This window comes from Salmo trutta, chromosome 35, assembly GCF_901001165.1.
Source record: "Salmo trutta chromosome 35, fSalTru1.1, whole genome shotgun sequence".
In the NCBI taxonomy this organism is placed as follows: domain Eukaryota; kingdom Metazoa; phylum Chordata; class Actinopteri; order Salmoniformes; family Salmonidae; genus Salmo; species Salmo trutta.
This window is the reverse complement of record NC_042991.1, coordinates 16,198,080-16,225,045: the sequence shown is the minus strand read 5'-3', so window position 1 is coordinate 16,225,045 and position 26,966 is coordinate 16,198,080. Positions and strand designations below refer to the sequence as shown.

Sequence of the window (26,966 nt, the reverse complement as noted above, 5' to 3'; positions counted from 1 at the left end):
TCTTGTTAAAATGACTTTATAATCATACAGTACATCTTTCATATTGGACCAAAAGGCATGTGGCAACGTGAAACAGACTACTAAGGCCTGTGGTTCTTATGGAATAAAGTCAATGGTTCACCATTCCTTAAACAGGTTAGAGCTTCATAAAATTACAGTGTACTCAAATAATACAGTACATCTGACCGATCAAACCAAAATCTGCACAGTAGAAACAGTAATCACAGAATATATAGGGACATACTTTTACATGAACGACATAAGGCACTTGGTCAGTGAAATATCCCAAACACTTTAATTGCACAGGGACACTGCTCATGATAGCTTGATAGGACAAAAGTTTGCTCTTTAGATATAGTCTCTTTGCTGTCAACATAAACTTTCAGATGCGGGTTTTGAATTTATTGCAAGAGCAGGCACATTGGCTTCAGCTTTTGGCACGTTAAACTCAACAGAATTGCACTTTACTTTTAAAGTCCTGTTAAAACAGTAGAGTTTCTTGGGAGAGGCTGAGGATGCCCTCTCTTTTTTGGGGTTCTTTTTGACACTTTCTTCCCATGTGACAGGAGTAGTACTGGTTTCAAGCTTCTTGTTACCAGGCATCTTATGACAAGTGTCCTTTTGCATCGTGGTGGACACATAATTATCCATGCTCTGATCCCTTGGAGCGTTTACCGTTTTCTCTTCCGCCCTCTGTGTTTCATGATTGGCTATGCAGCACCCTGTGTGTGTGTGGGCTAACGTGCAGCCCAGAGCGGAGGCAGGAGGCCTTTGAGTCTGGGCTGGGATGGTGGGGCTGCCACTAGGGCCAGAGGATGCTCCAGTCCGGTGCACTTCCTCCAGCCCAGCTGGGTCTGGGGCAGAGCGTTGGTCCCTGGGGAGGCCACCTGTGAGGGGGACAGTGTGAACACAGTAGTTTCTGAGGTGGCAGTTGTGAGGGCCCTGTCTGGGCACCCTGCCCGGGGTGCAGTGGTGGAAGTGGGCTGGGGGACAGTGGACATAGTGCATACGGCAACCTATTGGTTTGTAGACTGCGTCCAGAGTGGAAAGGAGGGTCTGGCCTTTGTTGGCATGGCTGCCTGTGAGGGGAAATGGGGAGTCCTGGGTGGTTTGAGTACATGGGTGGGGGGTCCACTGCATACCCATAGACTGCTGAGGGTGAGGTGGATCTCCACATGTGCAGGTTGTGTTATGGGAGTACTGGCATCTGGGTGTGGGGTCAGTCGCCAGTATGCCCAGTCCATTTTCAGAGCAGGGACCTCTGCCAGGCTCTGCCTTGCTCTTAAAGGGGATGTGTGTGCAGGGGGCAGAGTGGGGGGCTATTCCATTATAGAGCTGGGTGCACGTCTCCTGTTCCTCTGCAGGTTTCTCCTCGTTCTTTTGGTTCGAGGCTAACGGTTCCAGCTCGTAATGCTCATGCTCTACCTCTCCTCCTCGACTGTCCAGTTGGTACTTGGTGCCATGCTTGCCCTGGGGTGAGGGGACGTTGGTGGTGCCCTCTTTGAAAGCCTGGCACTGAAACCTCTTGGGCAGGGGGATCTGTCCACAGGTACCCTGGGGGCCCAGGCAACGGCACATGCACTGGAAGAAGAAGGTGGCGAAGGCCCAACTGATGCACATGATGAGCATCATGAAGGTGCCCAGCTGGGTGTAGGCCAGCACCGTGGACGGCATCATCATCGCCCCGGCAACAAAAGTGGTGAGCGCCGCCATGGCGATAGCAGAACCCATCCGGCCAAGGGAGAAGACTACCTTCCCCTCGCGGTCAGGCTCGGGGGCAAGGCGATAGGCGACTCCGTAGTGCACGGCGAAGTCCACCGACAGACCCACTGCCACCGAGATGGTGACCGACTCCAGCACGTTGAGCTCCCAGCCCAGGAGCACCAGCGAGCCCACTGTGACGAAGATGGTCCCCGCGATGGAGAGGATGGCGTAGAGGCTGATGATGATGTTCCAGGTGGTGAGGAGCATGACCACGAAGGCCACCACCACGGACAACGCCATGGCGATGAGCGTTCCGTCTGATAGGCTGTCCTGCAGGTCATAGAACTCCAGGTTGCTGACGAACCAGCCATATTTCAGCCCGTCTGGGGCATTCTTCAGCTCCTCCTGAATCCAGGTGTCCACCTCGTGGTAGAACTGGTGCATCTTCTCGTAGGCCAGCGTGAACAGGTAGGTGCTCTTGAACTCCAGGACGATGGCCCGGATGGTGTCGTTGATGTCGAAGCGAGGTCCGGGGGTCTTACTGTCCAGGTGGAAGCTGGTGCTGCGGTCCAGCTCCATGATGGCTCTCTTGATACACAGCTCAAAGACGTCCTGCTTGTAGGGGAAGGTAGACTGGCTGCAGCAGGGGTAGACAGAGGCCTCTTCACAGTCCCGGTTCTCCATCCACTGCTTGAAGGTCTCGATGAAGCAGCTGGTGAAATCCTGCTCCTCCGACTGGAACACGAAGCTCTGGTTCCTCAGCTTCTGGCAGAAGTTGAGGATCCACAGCTGGGAGGCCGGGCTGGCAATGTTAAAAGTGTTGTCCAGCATCAGCTTGCCTTTGTTCTTGGGGTTGAGGGGGTCCCCGTTGTCCACGGGGGAGACCCCCCAGATGATGGTGATGGGCATGTGCAGGTCCTCCCCGTGGTGGACCCTCTCGAACATGAACAGTTTCTTGTACTCAGCGTCGTAACGCTCAAACGGGTGGGAGGAGCGGAACACTTTGAACTCAGACAGCTCCAGAGAGGGCAGCTTCATCTTGGGGTTGACACACACCACATATGCCCCACCCACGGTGAAGGCCAGGAAACAGAAAAGCCAGAGGTAACGCAGTTTGATCACGATGCACGGTAGCACCTTCTCAAAGAAGATCCTGGAGGCCTCAGAGATGGTGAACAGGCACTTGTTTGCCTTCTGGCACAGATTGGCCCAGAGGGTGCGGGTGCAAAGCCATGTCTGCTGGTGGGGAGGTTTAGAGCAGGTGAAGATGTTGGGCAGGTAACGCTCATGGAGCACCACCACGGCTGGCAGCCAGGTCACCATCAGTATGTAGTTAACCAAGATGGCCGTGCCGGCGTAGACGCCGAAACAGCGGATGGCGGTGATGTTGCTAACGTAGTTGGCGTAGAAGGCGGCGGCCGTGGTAAAGCTGGTGACGAACATGGAAAGGGCGGCGTGCTGCAGAGTGATGCTCACCGTCTCCGACAGCTCAGCGTTGGGCTTGTCGAACTTGGTGTAGTTCCACACGTCACAGAGGACGAAGGCGTCGTCCGCCCCGATGCCCACCAGGATGATGAGGGCCGTGAGGTTCATGAAGGGGAAGAACTCAAAGTCGAACACCATGCGGTACAGAAAGTAGGACACGATCAGGGAGCTGATGATGGCGATCATGGTCATGAGGGTGATAAACACAGAGCGGGTGTACACACACATGACAACCAGCACAATTACTATGGCTATGGCTGGATACACGGTATCCGTCAGTAGGTAGTCCTGGAACAGATTGTGTTTGATACCGAACTCTATCCCTGTGATGGTGGTGATGCCGTCTGAGGAGTTCCAGTTCTCAAAGTTGTCCAGGTAAATGTTCATCATGGTCTCCCCTTTCTCTGTCGGGGAGAACAACATGCTGTGTTTAAGGGTGGGGATAAGGTAGTCTGTGTTCTTTGGGCTCAGGAAGTCTTTGTCCACCAGGAAATGGAGGATCTGGTAGATGGCGTTGTACTTGGTGCACTTGCGGGGGACGTTGGTGCACTTAGACTGGTCCTTCCGGCGCGTGGTCATGTCCCAGCAGTCGGGGCCCAGGGTTCCGTTGTGGTAGTACTTGGCGCAGGAGCGCAGGATCTTGAGGGTGTGTGACACGTCGCGCTCTGTGATCTTCTGGCAGGAGGACTTGTTGGTGAGGATGGCAACGTAGTTTCCCAGGGTCCAGCTGGGGCAGCAGGAGGCGTCAGTGGTGCGCTGGCACAGGCTCCAGTACTGAGGGTGGGAGCGCACCTGGGGACAACAACAGGAGATAAGAACAGAGTATGACTAGAATAGAACAGAACTATTGACCCAAAGAGGTCAGAATAGGAGACAAGGCCAATATATCAGGAAGTCAGGGTAGTTCCAGCCTGAGACAGCATAGACTCCAGCCAGAACATGACTAATATGATGGGGCTTATTGCACCATTTGAAATGAGAAAATGCTAAGGCACATCTTCAACAGTGCTGTTCCACTTACCCGCGTATTGTCCAAATTGCACATAGATTTAATTGCTTGTATGTTCCACAGGTTCTTCCCCTCAGCAGATGTGAATACTAATCTAGAGTATCTGTCACCTGCACATAGAGTAAAGAGCATCTGGTTAGCATTTCATCACAGTCAAACATTCAGTCAGTCAAACACGTAATAGACAAACAGAAGAAGCGTGAAGAGTCTGTACCCGGGACATCACAGAAGAAACTGTCTTTACTGAAGTCCCAGTCAGCTTGTCTTTTATCTCTGTCAAAGTGATCTTCAGCCCACCTGTCCTCTTGGTGACTGGAATAAAAAAGTTGAAGTGTGATTACACTGTTGACATTTCAATAAAGGTTCCTTTAATTCTGAAGATCTACATGAAAGAATGAGATGTAATCCACTTAAAGCATACAGATACTTATTAGATTTTCACTTGAACAAAATGAAAAAGACAGTTAAAAATAGGGTCATTCTTAAACAAATGAAGGAAACGGTTTTAGGCCAACCCATTAGTGATGACAAAGCCAGTGATAGTGATCACTCTACTGATTTATGATACAATCATATTGTTACCATTTTAAATATCATAATAATAGCCAGGTCATAGAGGGATTTTCAGGGAGTGACATCCTCTGACAGAGACAGACAGGAAGGCCCTTTAATCAGGAGTTTGTCAGAGCAGACTGAGGGGCTGAGGCAGAATGATGCAGAGATTCCTGCTGACAGGTCTGGCCCTGGAGGCCCCCCGAAGTCCACACACACATACTTGCATGCGCAAACACACACCTGCCCTTGATTATTCACCGGGCCCCCAGTGATCGGGATAAGTAATGGAAGATGGGCCTGGGATAAAACAACCTCCCCACCGATCCTTTTGCAGGATGGGATTGAGATTTAGTGTGTCTGCTTGTCTGTCTCTCAGCAGCATTCATCACTCCATCTCCTGGCCTGAGGCCTAAACCTGATCTAGCCTGCTTCACTAAAGGGTTAGGAGGATGACATCAAATGGACAGGATCGGTGTGGTTATACTTGTTACCTTTTCGCCTGCTCGTCCGCATACTTGAATGGGTAGTTAGCCAGGGTTGCTTTGTACCCTGTGTTTTTCACCATGTTGTTCCATGTGACTAGTCGCTGGCCTATGGCTGTGCCTCGTGGCTCAAATCCCTGAAGAAATAGAGGACATCTTTTTAGTTTACCAGGAAATTCACCTTTGACATCTTGGACTTTTCACATCCACTCAATATAATGATTTTAGTGTGTGCGAAACAATATGTTGTCCATCTTGGTCAAATAAGGACCAAGATTTTCTATGGAGAAAGTGTTGTGCCTTCCGTCGGCTCGGCCTACTCACCAGTAAAGGGTCTGAGAAGTCTGGCAGGTCTGGCACCAGGACACCCACCAGGGCACATACCACGATGAGGACTGTACACACCCCCAGGACCACCACTGGCCAATCAGCAATCAGCTCTGCATAGCTGGAGATGAAGGACAGGTATTGATTAAACACAAGGCTGATGGCTTTATAACTATACGAATATTATATGTACTGATAAGCAAGCAGAAAAGAGAAGGGTACATGGATACACTAGTAGAACATCCAAAAGAGTAGAAGGTGCTCATTAAAATGCCATTATTGAATATGTTGTAGTTATTCAAGTATATTCAGTGTTCTGACTTGAGAAACTACTTAAAGGCATCTTTTGTAAAGGAGCATGGGTGACTGGTAGCAGGTTCCAGGTACAGAGAGACCTTTTCACATCGATAACACTGATGAATCACTACACAGGAATGACAGCTCGGCTGGGTTTTGATGGACTCAAGGAGAGAGAAAAGCTTTCTTAATAAAAAATATTTTTGGCAGGTCTTACCTTTTGGGAAACCGAAAAGGCCTTGCAGGGCTGCAAAACAAAGGGAGGTAAATCAGATTTACATTTAGGAGTCAAAGCAACAGCCAATCAAAACCAGATTTGCCTCGGCATCCGTGCAGGGGGAACATGTTTTTTCATGAAATGTTTTTGAGCAGCAACACAGCACACACCTTATGGGGAACAACTCGCAGTATTCAAACTAACATAACCAAAAAGAGGCCCCATTCCCGAGTGTAACTTTTTTCATTTTAAAAATACCAATCAATTGTTCTTTAGCTAATATATAAAAAAAAAACATGCACAGATGTGCAAGTGAATGAAGAATCTATTACACTAATTGTTTTAGACAACACAAATCAATCTCTTTCTTTAGGTCGGCTTTGTGTTTGTAATCTACAAAAACCCCACGCAGAGCATGAAGAATCTGTAAAGCTTAGCTAAAAGATTTAGAGGACTAGAGTCCCATTAGTGGTGATGTCTCCTGTGCCATATTCACAGACAGCGGGGATCTGCACTAGGCTTCCCCGTTGCCATATGAAGCTTTCAGCTGCTCTGGATTTGTCTGGACTTCCCATCAGCACCTTCCCAGAGCAGTGGGAAGCCTCCGGGCTGCCGAGTGCAAGCATGAGTCAGAGGGAATCAGATACTGCCACCGGATCACACAGGCCCGGTACAGATAAGAGCAAGGCCAGAATGGTGAGGGCAGGGGGGAGAGTAGAGGTGAAAGGGGTGGGTTGGAGATGTCTTCACATGCCATATATACACTCAATGCTCATACTGACAGCAAATGACAGCGAGGAGACGGGGACAGACTCACGTGATCACAGCTGTGACAAAGAAATCTGTAGAAATGAACAGACTGTCCTAACTTCCTGTCCAAGGAAGGACATCATGATTTCTACTGCAACCTTGATGTTTACCCACATTCTATTCACTGCAACCTGCATGAGTATTGCACTACCAGTCACAATTTGGCACAGACCTCACAGCCCACATCAGGGACTAGGTAAGATTACACACAAGAAACGAAAACAAGGAAATCAGTATCCCAAACAGGAAGTGGACTCAGACGATCCTCTGCCTCAGCCAATCACAGCGCACGCACACAGGATATTTCAGTGTGATTGGAGCAATATGGCCAAGAGATGGCTGTATTTTTCCTCCTTCCCTTTAAAAGGGAATCCATGGAATGCTATAATTAGTGGTTGCCATGGCACGGTGAGGCAGAGATGAACAAAAGCTATTGGCGGGAATTTTTCACCACTAACAACTTCTGGGGAGGCAGTAAATCCCCTTTAAAGTTAGCTGGACATGTTAATACGACAACCAGATGTTGCATGGCACTGGCTTAGAACAATTAGCATATTCTAGACAAGGTGAGTCCCATTAACACTACCACATAGAAATGGAGTGAGTCTCCTTGCTATACTTTTGCATTCAAGAAAAATAACCAGCGATTCACCTTTTAAAATGTGACAGCCTGATACTAACCAACAATGCCTAATGAAAAACATATGCCCCTTAAGTTAGACTTTTCCATGGCAAACAATGCTAACTTAATTTATTGTTTTTCTGTGCTGTCATTAGTTTCCATGTAGGGGCCTTGAACGGCGGAATTCGGGACAGAGATATTATGGTCCAGAATGAAGTAGAGTTATTGGAAATAGTTGGACTGGATTCATAAAACATCTTTAGTCGAGGAGCCATCAAAAAGAGCACTGCTGCCTATTTATCTGCGAGATCTGTTTTGGATCATGATTGCATTTCAGACAAATAAGATGTATTAAACAGAGGACTATACTGTGGATTCACGACAGATATCCGAATCCTCAGATACTATGGCTTTCACAAAACAAACTTTCAAATGTTTTTTTTTCCTCTTTCAAAAAAGTATAGGCCTAGATTAGGAATTGAAGTTGGCATTCAAAAGACAAGCTTTGTGTCTCAATTCTCTGTCATCCAATCTGTCACTGAGAGCAGCAATGTGAAGAAATGCAGACTAAAAATGTTTTTTTTAAGGAGGCGGCAGTGGGGTGGGGAGGAGAAATCCGTTGACTGATGATCACAGTCTCTAAATCCAGCAGGATGACAAACCACGAGTCTGGTTTTTCCCACTCCTCTGATCCCAGTCCCCCTTCACACAAACTCCCCACATTTCTTCCACAAACTTACAACAGTTACCCTTCCTAAATGTTATTCTATTTATCAGAAAGGGGAATGTTTATGGATCACTGGGTTAATAAATAAAGTAACTGTGGAGCAGTGCCTGGGTTAAGCTGAGGCCATGTTGACGTGTGGTGGAGTGAAGGGAGGCGAGAGGGGTCAGGGTTCACAGAGCTGAGGGGGGAAAACTGCTAACAGACACGGCAGATATTTCTGGAAATCGGGGGCTGCATGAAGCTTTCAAGTTAGGGCAAGAGCAATTACTGTCAACTCTCAATTATTCGCTCCTGTGATTAAAACTCACTGGAACACTGCACACAAATTAGAGGCTCGTTCAAGCGATGGAATTGTAAGATTGGCTTGAGGGTGAAATCCAAATATCAGCATGATGCATTACATATTGTAGTGAAATGTTGAGTAAATTATATATATATATATATATATATATATATATATATATATATATATATCTCTCATCAGGGAGTAGCCACAAGCATGCAGTTAAAGGGAGACAGTCAGATGAACTCGTGGATACCATTTTTATTTTTATGTCTCTTCGTGCAGTTTGAAGGAAGTTGTTTACTAGCACAGTTTGCATCCTAGCGTAAGCGCAGTGACTGGAAGTCTATAGGATCTCATTAGCATTGGCTCGCGAAACTCCCGCCAACATCCTTCATACTGGGCGCAGACATAAAAATGGTATTGACGAGTTCAGCTGACTCTGGGGAAGTAGATAAAGGGCCTCATTGCCAAAATCCTGAAGTATCCCTTTAAGTCAGGGCTCATCAACTTCCACTGTATACCTTAAATAGATTATAGGTACATACAAGCTTGTAAGAAATAATACTGTAACATTGTACTTACAAGCTAGTTACACAACTCAGGTCTCTGATAAGGTTTATTTGGAGATAACAAGGCCGGATGCAAGCGTGTATGAGAAAATGTGAGCCTGAATAAGAGGTTATTGCTGTATAATAAGTCTAAGCGCAGTGTGTATGTGTGAGTGCAGAAGGGACATGGACAGCTACATCCGCCAGTGAATTGGGTCTGGAGGCCACACCTGCCATCTCCACATTCTTGGGATTGAAATATGTGCGTGTGCAAATTCCAGGCAAACAGGCCGGATTTCAACACTGTAGCCAATAGTTACAAGCTGTCCAAGAGATGTCTTTATTATCTTGTGGCCTCTCTCTCTTTATAGCAACCAGCTTAACCCCCTGAGTCCAGGGGCTTCAGAACCACAATCCAAGGAATGTGAGGGTATTGCACATGCCATCACCAACCCACTGCGCTAACCAGCAGACATCTTTGTCAACTAGTCCGAGAAGGGCGAATTACGCAATACACGAGTCACTATGCCAATAATGACTGTCTACGTGTCATGAATTATTTAACGTAGGCCTAATCACTTATGGTGTTCAGATGTTTGCTAAATAGGCTAGGTCCATGATGAACATTTTAACCGGTTTTAGCAATACTAGGGTTGGGCGATGTCAACCTTTTTCCTATCGTGATTATGTATGTACCCATATGATGCCATTTCACCCCCTATTGGCCAACCAAAATTGTATTAAAAATAAAATAACGACAGTTGGGCTATAATGCAAAATGGAACGCAACTGGTTGAATCATGACGAAAGTTAATGTTGTTGAAGCCTGGGCTGAGCCTAAGTGCAGGCAAATCTTTTCTAATATCCCTAGAGGAGGAGCTGCAGCATGGAGCAGGTTTGTGTGTGTGTGTGTGTGTGTGTGTGTGTGTGTGTGTGTGCAGTTGAAGTCGGAAGTTAACATACACCTTAGCCAAATACATTTAAACTCAGTTCCTGACATTTAATCCTAGTAAAAATTAAAAAGCCACAAAAAGCTTCTCTCTCCAATTTTGTGCACAAATTTGTTTACATCCCTATTAGTGAGCATTTCTCCTTTGCCAAGACAATCCATCCACCTGACAGGTGTAGCATATCAAGAAGCTGATTAAACACCATGATCATTAAACAGGTGCACCATGTGCTGGAGACAAAAGGCAACTCTAAAATGTACAGTTGTTTCACACAACACAATGCCACAGAAGTCTCAAGTTTTGGTCAGTATTGGGAAAGTATCCGGACCCATTGACTTTTTCCACATTTTGTTACGTTACAGCCTTATTCTAAAATTGATTAAATAGTTTTTTCCTCATCAATCTACACACAGTACCCCATAATGACAAAGCAAAAACAGGTTTTTAGATTTTTTTCAAATGTATTAAAAATGTAAAACAGAAAGATCACATTTACATACAGTTGAATTCGGAAGTTTCCATACACCTTAGCCAAATACATTTCAACTCAGGTTTTCACAATTCCTGACATTTAATCCTAGTAAAAATTCCGTCTTAGGTCAGTTAGGATCACCACTTTATTTTAAGAATGTGAAATGTCAGAATAATAGTAGAGAGAATTATTTATTTCAGCTTTTATTTCTTTCATCACATTCCCAGTGGGTCAGAAGTTTACAGGACACTCAATTAGCATTTGGTAGCATTGCTCTTAAATTTTTTAACTTGGGTCAAACGTTGCGGGTAGCCTTCCACAAGCTTCCCACAATAAGTTGGGTGAATTTTGGCCCATTCCTCCTGACAGAGCTGGTGTAACTGAGTCAGGTTAATAGGCCTCCTTTCTCTCACACGCTTTTTCAGTTTTGCCCACATATTTTCTATGGGATTAAGGTCAGGGCTTTGTGATGGCCACTCCAATACCTTGACTTTGTTGCCCTTAAGCCACAACTTTGGAAGTATGCTTGGGGTCATTGTCCATTTGGAAGACCCATTTGCAACCAAGCTAACTTCCTGACTGATGTCTTGAGATGTTGCTTCAATATACCCACATAATTCTCCTCCCTCATGATGCCATCTATTTTGTGAAGTGCACCAGTCCCTCCTGCAGCAAAGCACCCCCACAACATGATGCTGCCACCCCCGTGCTTCACGGTTGGGATGGTGTTCTTCAACTTGCAAGTTTCATCAGACCAGAGGACATTTCTCCAAAAAGTACGATCTTTGTCCCCATGTGCAGTTGCAAACCGTAGTCTGGCTTTTTTATGGCAGTTTTGGAGCAGTGGCTTCTTAGGACTCGTTTTCCTGTGGATATAGATACTTTTGTACTTGTTTCCTCCAGCATCTTCCCTAGGTCCTTTGCTGTTGTTCTGGGATTGATTTGCACTTTTTGCACCAAAGTACGTTCATCTCTAGGAGACAAGGTCCTTTGCTGTTGTTCTGGGATTGATTTGCACTTTTTGCACCAAAGTACGTTCATCTCTAGGAGACAGAACGCGTCTCCTTCCTGAGCGGTATGACAGCTGCGTGGTCCCATGGTGTTTATACTTGCATACTATTGTTTGTACAGATGACCGTGTTACCTTCAGGAGTTTGGAAAATGCTCCCAAGGATGAACCAGACTTGTGGAGGTCGACAATTTTCTTTCTGAAGTCTTGGCTGATTTCTTTTGATTTTCCCATGATGTCAAGTTAGGAGGCACTGAGTTTGAAGGTAGGCCTTGAAATACATACACAGGTACACCTCCAATTGACCTCAAATGATGACAATTAGCCTCTCAGAAGCTTCTAAAGCCATGACATCATTTTCTGAAATTTTACAAGCCGTTTAAAAATGCATAGTCAACTTAGTGTATGTAGACTTCTGACCAACTGGAATTATGATACAGTGAATTATAAGTGAAATAATCTGCCTGTAAACAATTGTTGGAAAATGACTTGTGTCATGCACAAAGTAGATGTCCTAACAGACTTGCCAAAATTATAGTTTGTTAACAAGAAATTTGTGGAGTGGTTGAAAAACAAGTTTTAATGACTCCAGCCTAAGTGTATGTAAACTTCCGAATTCAACTGTATATGTGTGGTGAGCTGTGATGGAGCAGTTACTGTCTGATGAGGAACGGGCGGTCTCCAGAACTGGATAACAATTGCTTTATTTTGCCTAATAAAATAGGGGGGAAAAAAAGCATTTGTTTCATCGATCATAAACCGGTGATTGACAATAGCCTTGGCTTAGGCTATAGACTTTCATTCTGGTTATTTTTGAAAGCCACAACTTCAGGACCTTTTGTAGCCTAGAATATTTGGGAAATAAGCCACTGTTCATAACTTTAACGTGTCTTAAGGCTTTTATGATAGGCCAGTAGGAGGAATGAAGATGGGTTATTGGCCATTTGGTTTGCATAACTTATTTCACTTAAACTCCCTTTTTTTTAACATCTAAAACAAGATAGTTAAGGAGTGTACGTTACAAAAAAAATATGAATGGGTTTAGGCTATAGACTAAAGCCCATGCATCTGACAGACAGACAGACAATATTTTCTGACTGGACATTTTGCGCTGCTTTGGTAGAATTCGCCGCTCTGTCTGGACTACATTTACATTTAAGTCATTTAGCATTCCTCTCTTGCGTTCTGTATCACATATTTATTGAAATAAGCTATAGCAAATAGGAACAGGCAAATTACTAGGAATGTCACTTCTGCGCTTCCCAGCTGCAAGACTCCGTTCTTTACTGCGGGGCGCCAGTCAAGTTCAAATAGGCTAAACCATCGTCTGTCACATCACAATGTCGTCACCATTGACAATAGCTGTCAATCATCGTTGATAGACGATGCCATCTTAATGTCGCCCAACCCCAATTCCTATATAATACCACCAACACTAATGAATAATCACACATCTCATATCATAAACATGACTATAGATGTCATGTCAGTCTGGACACAGATTCGACGGGAGGCAGTACTAGATGAGTGTGTTGTATGTTGGCCTATTCCTTACGGCAGAACAACAGGTCTAAGTCACTGTTGCTGAACACGTTCAGAACAAGAAGCTCCACAAGACATCTAGCAGCGGAACCAATGGCTTTCAGCTGCCAGCCCCAACCTATTAGGTCCAACATCCGCCGTCAGACCTGGAGGACTGGGCTTCTGCAAGATAGGAGACTGTGTTCCCATTTGCTGCTTGCATGACCGGGACTCCTCTACTGCACGAAGTCAAGGAGCGGAACCAACGGCAAGCAGCTGTGCTGACCCGTCATCTCCTCTCCCAGTGTCTTTATGAAGACGTCCAACAACTTAAGTCCTGGAAGATGCCTGGTAAGGAGATCTGGACGTTTTAGCATGCTTGACATGAGCTGCCCACCCTTAGTTGACACACTGTTACTGCTTTAGCCAACTCTATTGCAATTGTCATGCCGGCTAAACAGTTCAACAGAATGGTAACCAGGCTAGAGTTGCCCTGCCTGTTGTTGTGGCCATTTTGAGACTAAACCTCACACTCATCATTTGGCCCAATGTCAAGGTACACCCTCCATTAAGACTTATGTGATAAGGTGCATACATGTCTAGACAGAAAGGTAAGCTCATGTAAAAAGCCCAAGCACCACATATTCCTCTGTTTACCCACAATATCCAGTTTCAAGCACAGCAGTGCCTCTAGCTCCTGCCTGGGTCTCTTTGATCCAGCATGCTACTGTTCGTTGCCCTGGGACTGATCTCAGAGATAATCAGAGTATTTTTTGTGTAAAGAGATCTATTTGTCACCCTTTTCATCTCCTTCTCACCAGACGTCCTCTTTACATGTTCTCTGCTCTCTCCGGGCCATCTAAGGCCACAGTGTCTGAAGGCTCTCCAGCTCTAACCGCAGCTCTTGACAAAGAGGGTTTGGCTAGACGGCGCTGTGACATCTTAGAGGTGTCTAGTGACACAGCCGTCTGGTGAGCTGCAGACCACGGCCAAGGGCTGTTGGGACTGCGAGGCTGAGCGTCAGTGATGGAGTCCAACCTGTCCTCTCTTGGCTGAGAGAGTGAGTGTGAGGAGGGGGCCGGCCGAGCTGGAAAATTCCAACTGTTAGCTAAGTTCACCAAGTGCACAGAGGCAGGAGAAGAAAAAAAAGAGACATAGCAAAGTGATTCATAGGAACCCTCACATCTACAGTACATCAGAGTGACGTCAGGACACCGAGCTCCATGCATTTTCATGGAAATGTGTGAATATTCATTCAATCCAGAATGAAAAATACAAGTGTATTCTCAAGACAGGTTTTGAACTACTATAAGAACACATGAGAGGGGAGTAGCACTGATTGTAGCACTGGAGCAAAGTGTACCTACTGGACCCATCTAGATGAAGGTCCATTATAAACTAAATAAACCATTCCATTCTGTACAAACGAGTGAGAGATTATTCCTTGACCTTATATACCACTTGGACAGGTTGTTATAAGGGCATCCACAAGGGCTCATGTTACATGCTAGTAACTATTTATAAAGCATTACACAAATGTTATCAAATCTTCCATTATGCCCATTTCCCCAGTGAGCCGAGTCAGCCGTGGGAGAACCTGTAGTGCAGGCCTAGAGCCTCATAGTGTGGAGATAATACCAGCCAGCCTTTTATCCACCTGAAGCCTCAACAACTGTTCCCTCCACCAGAAGAAAAAAAAGAGATCAACCTAATTTGAAGTTATGACAGAGTGCTGTTCAGATCCAGCTTTGATCCTGGTTTATAGGATAGTATGGCTCTTTGATCTTGGGTGGGTACCTTTATGGGCTTTGCTTTGCCTCATGCTCAGGGGCCATACAGTATAAAGCGGGGTCTGGAGCAGGGCCACTGGGAGCTCACCCCTCTTATTATCCACCCGCGCAGGTACGGGGGTCAGCTGCCTCACCCTCTGATTCCCTCTCACCCCCCAACTCCCTCACCCGTGGACGAGAGCAGCTGGAGTAGGGGAAGGTTCACACATGGGACACACTACTAGCGTTTGTCCTCGGTAAACTTCTTCCCATCACTCATCCTTCAGGGAGGAATAAGGAAAAACACCACACGAAGGCCACAGTGACCCCGCTCTATCCCCCCTCTTACATTATAATACTGACATTTGAAAAAGGGAGTGAACTTACCCTCTGGTCTTTAGAACTTCCTGAAATGTTCATGACTTAACAACATGTAACTTGGATCATTAAGTTGGGTTTCTTCAGGTGAAAACGTCTAACATCAACAAATGCGGCTTACAAGCTTTTAAGAGACCCAGATTGCCACCTTCAACAGCAAATGAACTGCTGAAGTAACAGGCCCGGAGGGTCCAATTGCTCAAGTTTTACAACAGGCAGAAGTGTCTCGGAGTGTCAAAGTAGGTGATAAATTGTCCCTGGGGGGGAAGAAAAAAGCTTTTTGGCCCAATTCTGTTGGTCCTGTGTAAAGGTATGCATGGGGTAAAAACATTATCTATAACATCGCACTCCTGAGCCCTGGGGGCAGAAACAGAGTAGTGTTGACCTGTCTCTCAGTGGAGCTTCTCCCTGTACTCATGTAGCAGGCTAAATCATTCACACACACACCCCCCTCCCTTGATCAGGAATGGGCTGGAGTGCGTGCTGTGGTGTACTAGGCTACTGCCTGTGCTTAACTCACTCCACATAGACGCAGACCTGTTCTAAGAAGCCAACAGAACGCTCGGGAAGCTAACTGAGTAGTTCTGTGGAATTACAGGGTGGAGATAAAATAGAACCAGGCCGCTCCCTCCCTTCATCCCTGCTTTCCCTCGTGTTTTGTGTCCTGGGGCAGGCGGTGCTCGTCTCTAACTTCCCCTGATCTCCCCACAGACACCAGGGTGCATCTTTAGCAGTCAGTGTTGAGGCTGGGCGTGATGGATGTCTCTGTATAGTGGTTAATGGGCCAAATGGATAAAATGCTAGAGTGAAAAGCCCTGCTGCTACTTCACAAGGGTTCACATTGAGGACTCCAGGCTCCTCGGACCGCAGCAGGCATCGCAAACAGTTGTTATTCCTGATAATGCGCAAAGCCTTGTCAAACTGGCACCCTGAAATCCATAGCACAAAGATCATTTTTCAGGCCGCCTGACCGGTCGGGGCTTGCAGCTGTCAGACAGTTTGGTATATTAGTTAATGTTTCCAAGAGAGATCTCTCACTGGGGAAAAGATACGAGTCATAATCAAATATATATATATTTTTAAAAGGAAACCTTTGGGGGTTCTCAGAAACGACAGGCTATGAATTCATATCATATTCAACTGACAGGAATTCTTAAATTCATCCAATATAATGAAACGTTCAGGCCGGATGAGGTGTCATGTTTTATACGTGTTCCTGTGCACCAGGGAAACCCCCTACCTCCAGTCAAAAAACTGTACTTGAGTACGAAATCAAACAGGCGTGAGTTAACAAAAATAGACCTTTCTATAGAAAAGGGAAGGAATGCCTGCTATCCGAGAAGGCATGAAACCAATCCAAACTTGTGGCCGCTAAAATAACAGGAATGTAACAGGAAGCAACGCATGGACAAAAGCCCTCCCCGGGTGAGTGGAGAGAGGTTATAATCATGACGTGACCCTGGATAGTTCAGTGTGAGCGGGCTCTTTGGGGGTTGTTCAGCCATGAAAGGTCAGGCCAGTCTCGGCAGCACAGGTAGATGCCACTCTATCTGGGAGTGCAGCTGGAGCTGAAAAGGTGCCTTGAGAGCATTCTCGATCAAAACAATTTACAGGCTTGGAAGAACCCAGAGCCTGAAAACCTATTGAGATGAGGCTAACTGTAGTCAAACGGCAGCCAAACAGGTGACTTCCCAAGGTCACAGACTTATCTACTGCTCTGACTGATCACTTCCCCCTGATCCTCAAATCATAGAAAAAACAGTCACCATCTTACCAGACACTGAAAATCTTAATGCATTTCCCAGACCACCATATAGAGCCTTCCTCTGCTCAACTGTTCTGCTGAGCTGACCTTTTCCTTCATAGTGGATTTCCATCCTTTCATCCAAGGATAAATCCATTCACTTCTCAGAGTAAAACAGAGAGATCGAGAGAGACAGTAATTTTACAATGGGTGGATTAATACGCCGCACGTCTCTCAACAGGAGTTCTATAGTTCTTGATTGTATAGTTATTGGACAAACACACAAAGGCCTGAAAAGCCCTAGAGAAGAAACTCCAGTGCAACCTTATCGGGAGGAGGAGGGGGTCTCCATAGCTGGGCGTAACGACCAAGTGCTGTGATCATACACGTAATCCTCTGCCTAATCTCGCGGATTACAGCCTTTCAGATCAAACTGATATTTGACACGATCTTGTCTGACTGCGTACCCTCAAATTACCAAGGCATTAAAAAGCCTCTCCCTCCATGCGAAGAGGGATTCAACACGGGGGAAAAGGAGATGCCCAAAGCCCTGAACGTCTGGGGCCAGCCAGGGACTGGGAGACTGTAACCAGACAGCCAGGCTTATCCTTCTCTCTTATCTTCCAATCTCCAATCTCTCTGGAGGCACAATACCACTGTAAAGGGGATCGGATTTGAGAGCAACTCAACATTGGCCTTTAATTCAAACCTGCCATCACAGAACAAGAGGGACCTGTTTACTAAATACAGAGCCGTTCAACATTAGAGGCACATGGCTGAGGAACATCTGCTCTTCATTCAGACATGGATTATATATATATATATATATTTTTTTTTACGAAAGCCACAGATGCCAGTGAATGCATCCAAATGGCTGAAATGCTATCCTTTGCCACATTTTCCCACCCAACTGCATAATGTGCGTGGATGGAGTTTGTACCCACCCAATACGAGTACATAAACCGAAGCTCTCCCAGCCACCCAGAGAGAGCATCTCTAATGGACTTACAGGGATCTAAATCAATTTGGCAGGACATTTCCACGCGAAAAGTAAGCACAAATATAGTCTTACACAAATCAACCTCCCCGAAAGTACTTGCTACCATGAAGAGGAGCTGAGCTGAGTAAATAATGACATCTTCAATATTTCTATTTTATTTTGTTTGCTGTGGAGTTAAATATAGAACTGTGTAAATGATTAGGAAAAGCATTAAATGGTTCCAGTCTCATAATGGTTCAGTCTGTGGTTTGGAGGAGGGGTGAAAAACGAGATGCTAAATATGTCCCTCTTAAAGAAATGTTTGCCAAAAAAATTGTTCAAATCCACCATCCCAGTCTGAACACAGGGAATGTGCAAGTCACATGTGTTTTTTCATTTTTTTTCATTCAAACTTTCAACTCACATGTCCCAGGACAAACTCTACCGAAGCCTCTAACAACTAGTCGTACACCGCCAAGAACAAACATATACAACTCCCACAAGAGTCAAAACTATTGTTTATTCTTAGTGTATGTTCAATAAATGTACTTGAGGGTCTTTCTCCGATGCTCTGGTCCACCATTACAATAGGGAGATGGATGGAGCAGGGAGGAGACGCCGGTCCCCGGCTAGACATACTTGCAGAGATGATCTAGTCTGGCTGAGCTGTGTGTTGGTACTGTCTGTATTGTGTTTGTCTGGGAAATAGGACAGACAGACCATCAAACCATCAGCACCTCTCCTAGAAAAGCCTCAGAGCCGATGAGCGAGGGGAGGCTTGGGAGAGGCCAGGGGGACATTCCCTGTGGATTGACTGGACAGGCTGGGGCCTGGGGAGGGACAGCAGCCCTGTAGCCCCTGGGGCTCTCAAAGCCCTCTTTCATTGGGGCTGGTATTGTGCTCCCTGGGTGCCTGGCTGGCTGACCCCTCCTCCTCCCTGCATCTGCTGGCTTAGCTGACCCCTGGGCCTACAGGTTATCTCCCGAGGACAACAACCTGGACCTCCACATAGCAGAACATTCAGGACTGGGACAACAGGCAGGCAGAGGGATTATACAGCTGAATTTAAATATGTGTGAGAAGAGAAAGGAAGGCATTTAAAACTATGTAATGATTTCTCAATACAGGATCCAATGCTGTGGCATGCAAGCAGTTGAATGACTGACATGGTGTAAAGGAAAAAAATTACAATTTAATGTAATCATAGTAAATGTTGACAATGTTTCAGATATTTTACTATCAGAATTTAAAACCTGCCCTACATACAGTTGACTCAGAACACATTCCTCTGAAGCATAACTGGGGAAAATGTCAAGGCTTCAGTTGCATGTACATATTCTTAAACAGTAATGTACATATGGTACTGCATATCACCCATAACATCATCGCTAAACACTGACTAGGGTGGCATGCTACCGTAATTTACAGGTAATCTGTGGTAATTTATAACTGAATAATTTCTCTCATATATATATAGATATATATAAATAACAGTCATTTTATAATGGGTGGATTAATACGCTGCATGTGTCTCAACAGGAGATACATGCAGCGTATTAATATATAATATACACACACACATACACACACACACACACACACACAAAAGTTTGGACACCTACTCATTCAAGGGTTTTTCTTCATTTCTACATTGTAGAATAATAGTGAAGGCATCAAAACTATGAAATAACACATCATGGAATCATGTAGTAAACAAACCAAAAAAAGTGTTCAACAAATCAAAAAATATTTTATATTTGAGATTCTTCAAAGTAGCCACCCTTTGCCTTGATGACAGCTTTGCACACTCTTGGCATTCTCTCAACCAGCTTCATGAAGAATGCTTTTCCAACAGTTTTGAAGGAGTTCCCACATATCCTGAGCACTTGTTGGCTGCTTTTCCTTCACTCTGCAGTCCAACTCAACTCATCCCAAACCATCTCAAATGGGTTAAGGTCAGGTGATTGTGGAGGCCAGGTCATCTGATGCAGCGCTCCATCACTCTCCTCTCAAACAGCCCTTACACAGCCTGAAGGTGTGTTGGGTCATTGTCCTGTTGAAAAACAAATGATAGTCCCACTAAGAGCAAACCAGATGGGATGGTGTATCGCTGCAGAATGCTGTGGTAGCCATGCTGGTAAAGTGTGCTTTAAATTCTAAATAAAACACAGACAATGTCACCGACAAAGCACCCCCACACCTCCTCCTCCATGTTTCACGGTGGGAACCACACATGCGGAGATCATCCGTTCACCTACTCTGCGTTTCACAAAGACACAGCGGTTGGATCCAAAAATCTCAAATTTGAACTCAGACCAAAGGACAGATTTACACTGGTTAAATGTCCATTGCTCATGTTTCTTGGCCCAGGCAAGTCTCTTCTTCTTGTTGGTGTCCTCTAGTAGTGATTTCTTTGCAGCAATTTGACCATGAAGGCCTGAATCATGCAGTCTCCGCTGAACAGTTGATGTTGAGATGTGTCTGTTACTTGAATTCTGAAGCATTTATTTGGGCTGCAATTTCTGAGGCTGGTAACTCTAACGAACTTATCCTCTGCAGCAGAGGTAACTCTGTGTTTTGCTTTCCTGTGGTGGTCCTCATGAAAGCCAGTTTCATCATAACACTTGATGGTTTCTGCAACAGCACTTTCAAAGTCCTTGAAATTTTGCTGATTGACTGACCATCATGTCTTAAAGTAATGATGAACTGTAATTTCTCTTTGCTTATTTGAGCTGTTCTTGCCATAATATGGACTTGGTCTTTTACCAAATAGGGCTATCTTCTGTATACCACCCCTACCTTGTCACAACAACCGATTGGCTAAAACGTATTAAGGAAAGAAATTTCACAAATTAACCTCTACGGGCTAGGGGGCAGTATTGAGAATTTTGGAAAAAATATGTGCCCATTTTTAACTGCCTCCTACACCAACTCAGAAGCTAGAATATGCATATTATTGTTCAGGTTTGGATAGAAAACACCCTAAAGTTTCTAAAACTGTTTGAATGGTGTCTGTGAGTATAACAGAACTCCTATGGCAGTCAAAACCCTGAGAAGGTTTCATGCAGGAAGTACCCTGTCTGACAAGGTGTTGTTGTTCTTGCTTCTGTTTATTGAAGAGTCAGGATCTTAGCTGTAACGTGACAATTCCTAGGGCTCCAATAGGCTCTCAGAACCCGGGAAAAACCTGAACGATGACGAGGCAGCCTCAGGCTGAAACACAGAATCCCCTTTTCCAAGTGGCCCATCAGAGGACAATGGAATTAGGCGCGTGCGCGATTCGACCCCGTGCAGTATTTTCCTTCGGCTGTTTAGCTAGTTGCAGATTCCCGGTCGGAATATTATCGCTTTTTTACGAGAATAATGGCATAAAAATTGATTTTAAACAGCGGTTGACATGCTTCGAAGTACGGTAATGGAATATTTAGAATTTTTTTGTCAAGTTCTGCGCCATGCGCGACCGTGATTTACCATTCTGATAGTGTCTAGAACGCACTAACAAAACGTCGCTGATGGAACATAACGATGGATTATTTGGGACCAAACCTACATTTGTTATTGAAGTAGAAGTCCTGGAAGTGCATTCTGACGAAGAACAGGAAAGGTAAGACCATTTTTCTTATAGGAAATGTGATTTTGGTGAAGGCTAAACTGGGTGGGTGTCTAAATAGCTAGCCCGTGATGGCTGGGCTATGTACTTAGAATATTGCAAAATGTGCTTCATCCGAAAAGCTATTTTAAAATCGGACATATCGAGTGCATAGAGGAGTAATGTATCTATAATTCTTAAAATAATTATTATGCTTTTTGTGAACGTTTATCGTGAGTAATTTAGTAAATTGTTCGTAAATTCCCCGGAAGTTTGCGGGGGGTATGCTTTTTCTGAACGTCACATGCTAATGTAAAAAGCTGGTTTTTGATATAAATATGAACTTGATTGAACAGACATGCATGTATTGTATAACATAATGTCCTAGGTGTGTCATCTGATGAAGATCATAAAAGGTTAGTGCTGCGTTTAGCTGTGGTTTGGGTTTTTGTGACATTATATGCTACCTTGAAAAATGGGTGTCTGATTATTTCTGGCTGGGTACTCTGCTGACATAATCTAATGTTTTGCTTTCGTTGTAAAGCCTTTTTGAAATCGGACAGTGTGGTTAGATTAACGAGTCTTGTCTTTAAATAGCTGTAAAATAGTCATATGTTTGAGAAATTGAAGTAATAGCATTTCAAACGTTTTAAAAATCGCGCCACAGGATTACACTGGCTGTTACGTAGGTGGGACGAATTCGTCCCGCCGGTCCCATAGAGGTTAACAAGGCACACCTTTAAATTGAAATGCATTCCATGTGACTACCTCCTGAAGCTGGTTGAGAGAATGCCAAGAGTGTGCAAAGCTGTCATCAAGGCAAAGGGTGGCTAAATACATTTTGATTTGTTTAACCTTTTGAGGATAGGGGGCAGTATTGAGAATTTTGGAAAAAATATGTTCCCATTTTTAACTGCCTCCTACACCAACTCAGAAGCTAGAATATGCATATTATTGTTCAGGTTTGGATAGAAAACACTCTGAATTTTCTAAAACTGTTTGAATGGTGTCTGTGAGTATAACAGAACTCCTATGGCAGGCAAAAACCTGACAAGGTTTCAAGCAGGAAGTACCCTGTCTGACAAGGAGTCGTGCGTCTTGCATCTTTTTATTGAAAAGTAAGGATCTTAGCTGTAACGTGACAATTCCCAGGGCTCCGATAGGCTCTCAGAGCCCGGGAAATAACTGAAGGTTTACGAGGGAGCCTCAGGCTGAAACACATTATCACCTTTTGTAAGTGGCTGCTCCGAGGACCTTTGAATGAGGCGCGTGCACGAGTCGCTCGTGAGGAGAAATTTTATTCGGCTGTTTAGGCTCAATGCATACTCCCGGTCGGAATATTATCACTTATCTACGAGTTAAATGGCATAAAAATTGGTTTTAAACAGCGGTTGACATGCTTCGAAGTACGGTAATGGAATATTTAGACATTTTTGACACGCCAATGCGCCATGCGCGGGACCGTGAAGAAGCATTCTGATAGTGTCTAGAACTCACGAACAAAACGTCGCTGTTTGGATATAACGATGGATTATTTGGGACCAAACCTACATTTGTTATTGAAGTAGAAGTCCTGGCAGTGTATTCTGATGAAGAACAAGCAAGGTAAGAACATTTTTCTTATAGGAAATGTGATTTTGGTGGAGGCTGACCTGGGTGGGTATCTAAATAGCTAGCCCTGTAATGCCGGGCTATGTACTTAGATTATTGCAAAATGTGCTTCATCCGAAAAGCTATTTTAAAATCGGACATATCGAGTGCATAGAGGAGTAATGTATCTATAATTCTTAAAGTAATTGTTATGCTTTTTGTGAACGTTTATCGTGAGTAATTTAGCAAACTGTTAGTAAATTCCCCGGAAGTTTGCGGGGGTTATGCTTTTTCTGAACGTCACATGCTAATGTAAAAAGCTGTTTTTTGATATAAATATGAACTTGATTGAACAGACATGCATGTATTGTATAACACAATGTCCTAGGTGTGTCATCTGATGAAGATCATCAAAGGTTAGTGCTGCATTTAGCTGTGGTTTGGGTTTATGTGACATTATATGCTAGCTTGAAAAATGGGTGTCTGATTTTTTCTGGCTGGGCACTCTGCTGACATAATCTAATGTTTTGCTTTCGTTGTAAAGCCTTTTTGAAATCGGACAGTGGGGTTAGATTAACGAGATTCTTGTCTTTAAATAGCTGTAAAATAGTCATATGTTTGAGAAATTGAAGTAATAGTATTTCTAACGATTCAAAAATCGCGCCACTGGATTTCAGTGGCTGTTACGTAGGTGGGACGAGTTCGTCCCACATGCCCCAGAGAGGTTAACACTTTTATGGTTACTACATGATTCCATATGTGTTATTTCATAGTTTTGATGTCTTCACTATTATTCTACAATGTAGAAAATAGTAAAAAGAAAGAAAAACCCTTGAATGAGTAGGTGTGTCCAAACTTTGCACTGGTACTGTATAATGTATTCATTTTTTATATCCGTGTCCATATTTTTCAGTGTCCATCTGGTTCGAGGGAAAACAAGCCTAATTAATGAAAAAAGCATCTAATAAACAATGGCATTTTCAATTCACTCCGCAATTATTGTCTTTATTCACAACTGCCACCAAATTCTGGTAGTTTACTGGTAAACTTCGAAAGTTTTCACTAACATACCCTCTCTTTGCAACCCTAACTGTGACATGTTAGTAAGCATTCAGTCACCACCCATTCGGCAGGGAAATGCAATGAAAGGGCTTCTGTTGGAGAGGCAGGGTAATAGAGATATGCCTGAGGCCACCCCATGGCAGAGAGAAGCACGAACAGGCGCACAAACACACAGTCATCACACACGTACCTGAGGCCGGCCACATTGGGCTGGTTCTGGAGGTGCTCCTGCCAGCGGTGGTGTAAACAGAGGGATGGAGGGGAGGCCTGCAGGCAGCAGGAGCAGGAGCCCGGGTGCAGTTGCAGGGCGGGAGCATGGGTCTGGAAGATGTGGCACTCCTGCTGGTTGCCGTGGCAGCACAAGGGGGGATGGAATGGGCAGCGGTGGCAGCACGGGGGAGGTGGAGACAGCGGAGGAGGCTGAGGAGGCGAGGGGGAGGAGGTGGTGGAAAGTGCGGAGGGCAGGAGCTTGGCCAACCTTTGAGAGTCTGTGAGGTGTGAAGAGGAGGTGGAGGAGGAAGGGGCCCTAAGGGAGCCGTTCTGCTTGACGGCGCCTCCGTCCTGACTCACTCTGGATCTCTGCTGGGGCTCCTTGTGCGGAGGCGTTGGCCTTGGTTGGTGCCTATGCCTCTGCTGTGTTCTAGGTGTGGAAACAACGCTGACGTCCCCTCCTTCCGTGTTGCTGAGGCTGGCACGGGAAGCTGGGCTGCTGGTGCCACTGGCCGTCGTGGTAATGCTGGGTGGCAGGCTGGCATTGCTGAGGAGCAGGAGGTCACCGTTGGCGTCGCTCAGGGCCATGGTCCTCTTCCTGCCGGCCTAGCGCGGGGTTTGCCACTCCTCTGCAGAAAAAATGGGAGGAAAAGCAGACAGGCGCATAGTTAACTCTTTACTGTAGCCAGCCATGTTGACATTCAGCTGAACATTGACTCTATTCACATGGAGCTGATGAGCTGAGCGGAGCAGCAAGAGGAGAGCGTGTGGACGCCTGAGCCCAGGGAACTGTGTGGGCAAAGGGGAGAGAATGAGAGAGTGAAACGCACAAGGGTTCACGCTCAAAACTCAGATCTGAACAGAATGCAACGAACGGTTAGCAAAACAGATGATTAACTTGCTCTTTCTAGACGAGGAAGAGGTTGGGAACAGGTGCAAGCAAGACGAAAGTCAAGGGATCAATCTTCATTGATTTACTCAAAGCTAAACAGCAAATTTGTCACTTTAACCATATTTCTCTTCTTCATTGCCATTTTTGTCTGAAGTGTGATTTATAAAGTATGAATATGATAGGGTATGAATTGGCAGCCTGTGAGCAGGGAAGCCTGCGCTCTCTCCACATTGTGAAATGTATAAAACGGTTCCAACAGAATGAGATTAAACAGAGGTCTCCAAGTCTTTATGATGCTAGAGTTTCAGCCCCTATGACAGAATATGTTCAGGCTATGTGTAATGTAAAATACCTTCAGTTGGGACATTTTAGAGTAAGAGGGGGAAAAATGTCTGCGGTTTAATCATGATTCGCTTGACACACTTCAAAAGCAGTGAATTGCCTTTCACAGGTAATGCACGGTAGTGGTGGGTTGTGAAGTTGGAACGTTGCCCAACTCCAACCCCCGCTGAAACAGGCTTGACGTAAACCCAGATGAATAAATCGAACTCAATCTAATGTGAAGGGGAGTCCTGGACGAACCTCATCTCCCTTTAAGGCTAATAGCTGAGGTTGCGAGGAAAGACGACTTCTCACTAGTTCCCACACAATACTGTCTACTTCATCCGCATCATGCCTAGGACAGAGAGACATGGAGGTGCACTAGTAGATGGAAATGTACTACAGTGCAGAAATCCCCCTGAACATAGCAATAAACTATTACTACCAGATCATAACTGATAACATATAGCCTTTAAAATAAATCTACTGAACGTAGCTTCTATTCCCCTTGATTTTCCTATTTGATAAACTATGCAACATTTAAAAAAGGCCCACGGCAGTCAAACATTTGATTTTCCTGTGTTTTAAATACATTTCCACACTATGAGGTTGGAATAATACTGTGAAAATGAGGATATTGCCCTTTTAGTGTAAGAGCGGTTTAAAAATACTGCCTGAAATTTCAGCCTGTTTTGGTGGGATGGAGCTTTGGCCTGTCTGGTGACATCACTAGGTGGTCAATTAGCTAAAAGACCAATAAGAGAGTTCCAAACCTCTCTGCCAATAACAGATCGTTTTCAGTTTTCCCCTCCCCACTCAGACCACTCCCAGACAGTCCTACCAAAATTCTTACTTAAGAAATGTCTCATTACTAAGAAGCTATTTTTGTTTCGTTTTGATCATTTTAATTGAAAACAAATCACAGTAAGGTACTTAATTGTTCCCCAGAAATGGTTTGATATGGAGATAAAAACAGCTGCATTGGACTTTTAAGGCTCCCTTATTTTACCGACCTTGTAGACATTTTGCTTTTAAAAACCTTCACATATCTGTCAAAACAAACTTGACTCATGACACAGCTTACTTGCAAATAACTTTCCCTCCCAAAAAACTCACTACAGACCCATTTCTCAAAGTTTGGCTTGTCTCTATGTGACAGCATGCAAACACAGTACACAGTCGTAGGCTAAATCCAATATTTTGACGGCAAACTAAACGTGTTTGTGTTCAACCGACACCCATTAGGATATATCATATAGCCTACTAGGCTAAACTTCATGTCCATGCAGGGAAACAGCCATGCGATGCAGTGAATGTGAATGATTGTGTTCCGCGACGCCTCAAATTGAGTGAGGGGGTAACATGAGACTGACAGCCAGGTCGGGTCAGAGCTGTGGGAATGGGGGGGAGA

The 26,966-nt window shown here is 44.9% G+C and overlaps 1 protein-coding gene across 2 annotated transcripts in view; it reads right to left on the bottom strand.

The window, feature by feature from the left end:
• LOC115174709 (protein dispatched homolog 1-like) overlaps positions 1–26,966 on the bottom strand; it is a 77,771-nt gene continuing 50,805 nt past the window's right edge. The window contains exons 3-9 of one of the 2 annotated variants that reach the window (XM_029733504.1): positions 24,323–24,971; positions 6,077–6,106; positions 5,560–5,683; positions 5,245–5,372; positions 4,413–4,510; positions 4,211–4,308; positions 1–3,981 (exon numbers count right to left, since the gene is read on the bottom strand). In XM_029733504.1, coding sequence (XP_029589364.1) covers positions 370–3,981; positions 4,211–4,308; positions 4,413–4,510; positions 5,245–5,372; positions 5,560–5,683; positions 6,077–6,106; positions 24,323–24,930 — 4,698 coding nt within the window. In that variant the 5' untranslated portion in view covers positions 24,931–24,971 and the 3' untranslated portion in view covers positions 1–369. The remainder of the gene's footprint in view (positions 3,982–4,210; positions 4,309–4,412; positions 4,511–5,244; positions 5,373–5,559; positions 5,684–6,076; positions 6,107–24,322; positions 24,972–26,966) is intronic. The other variant, XM_029733505.1, reaches the window with a different exon arrangement.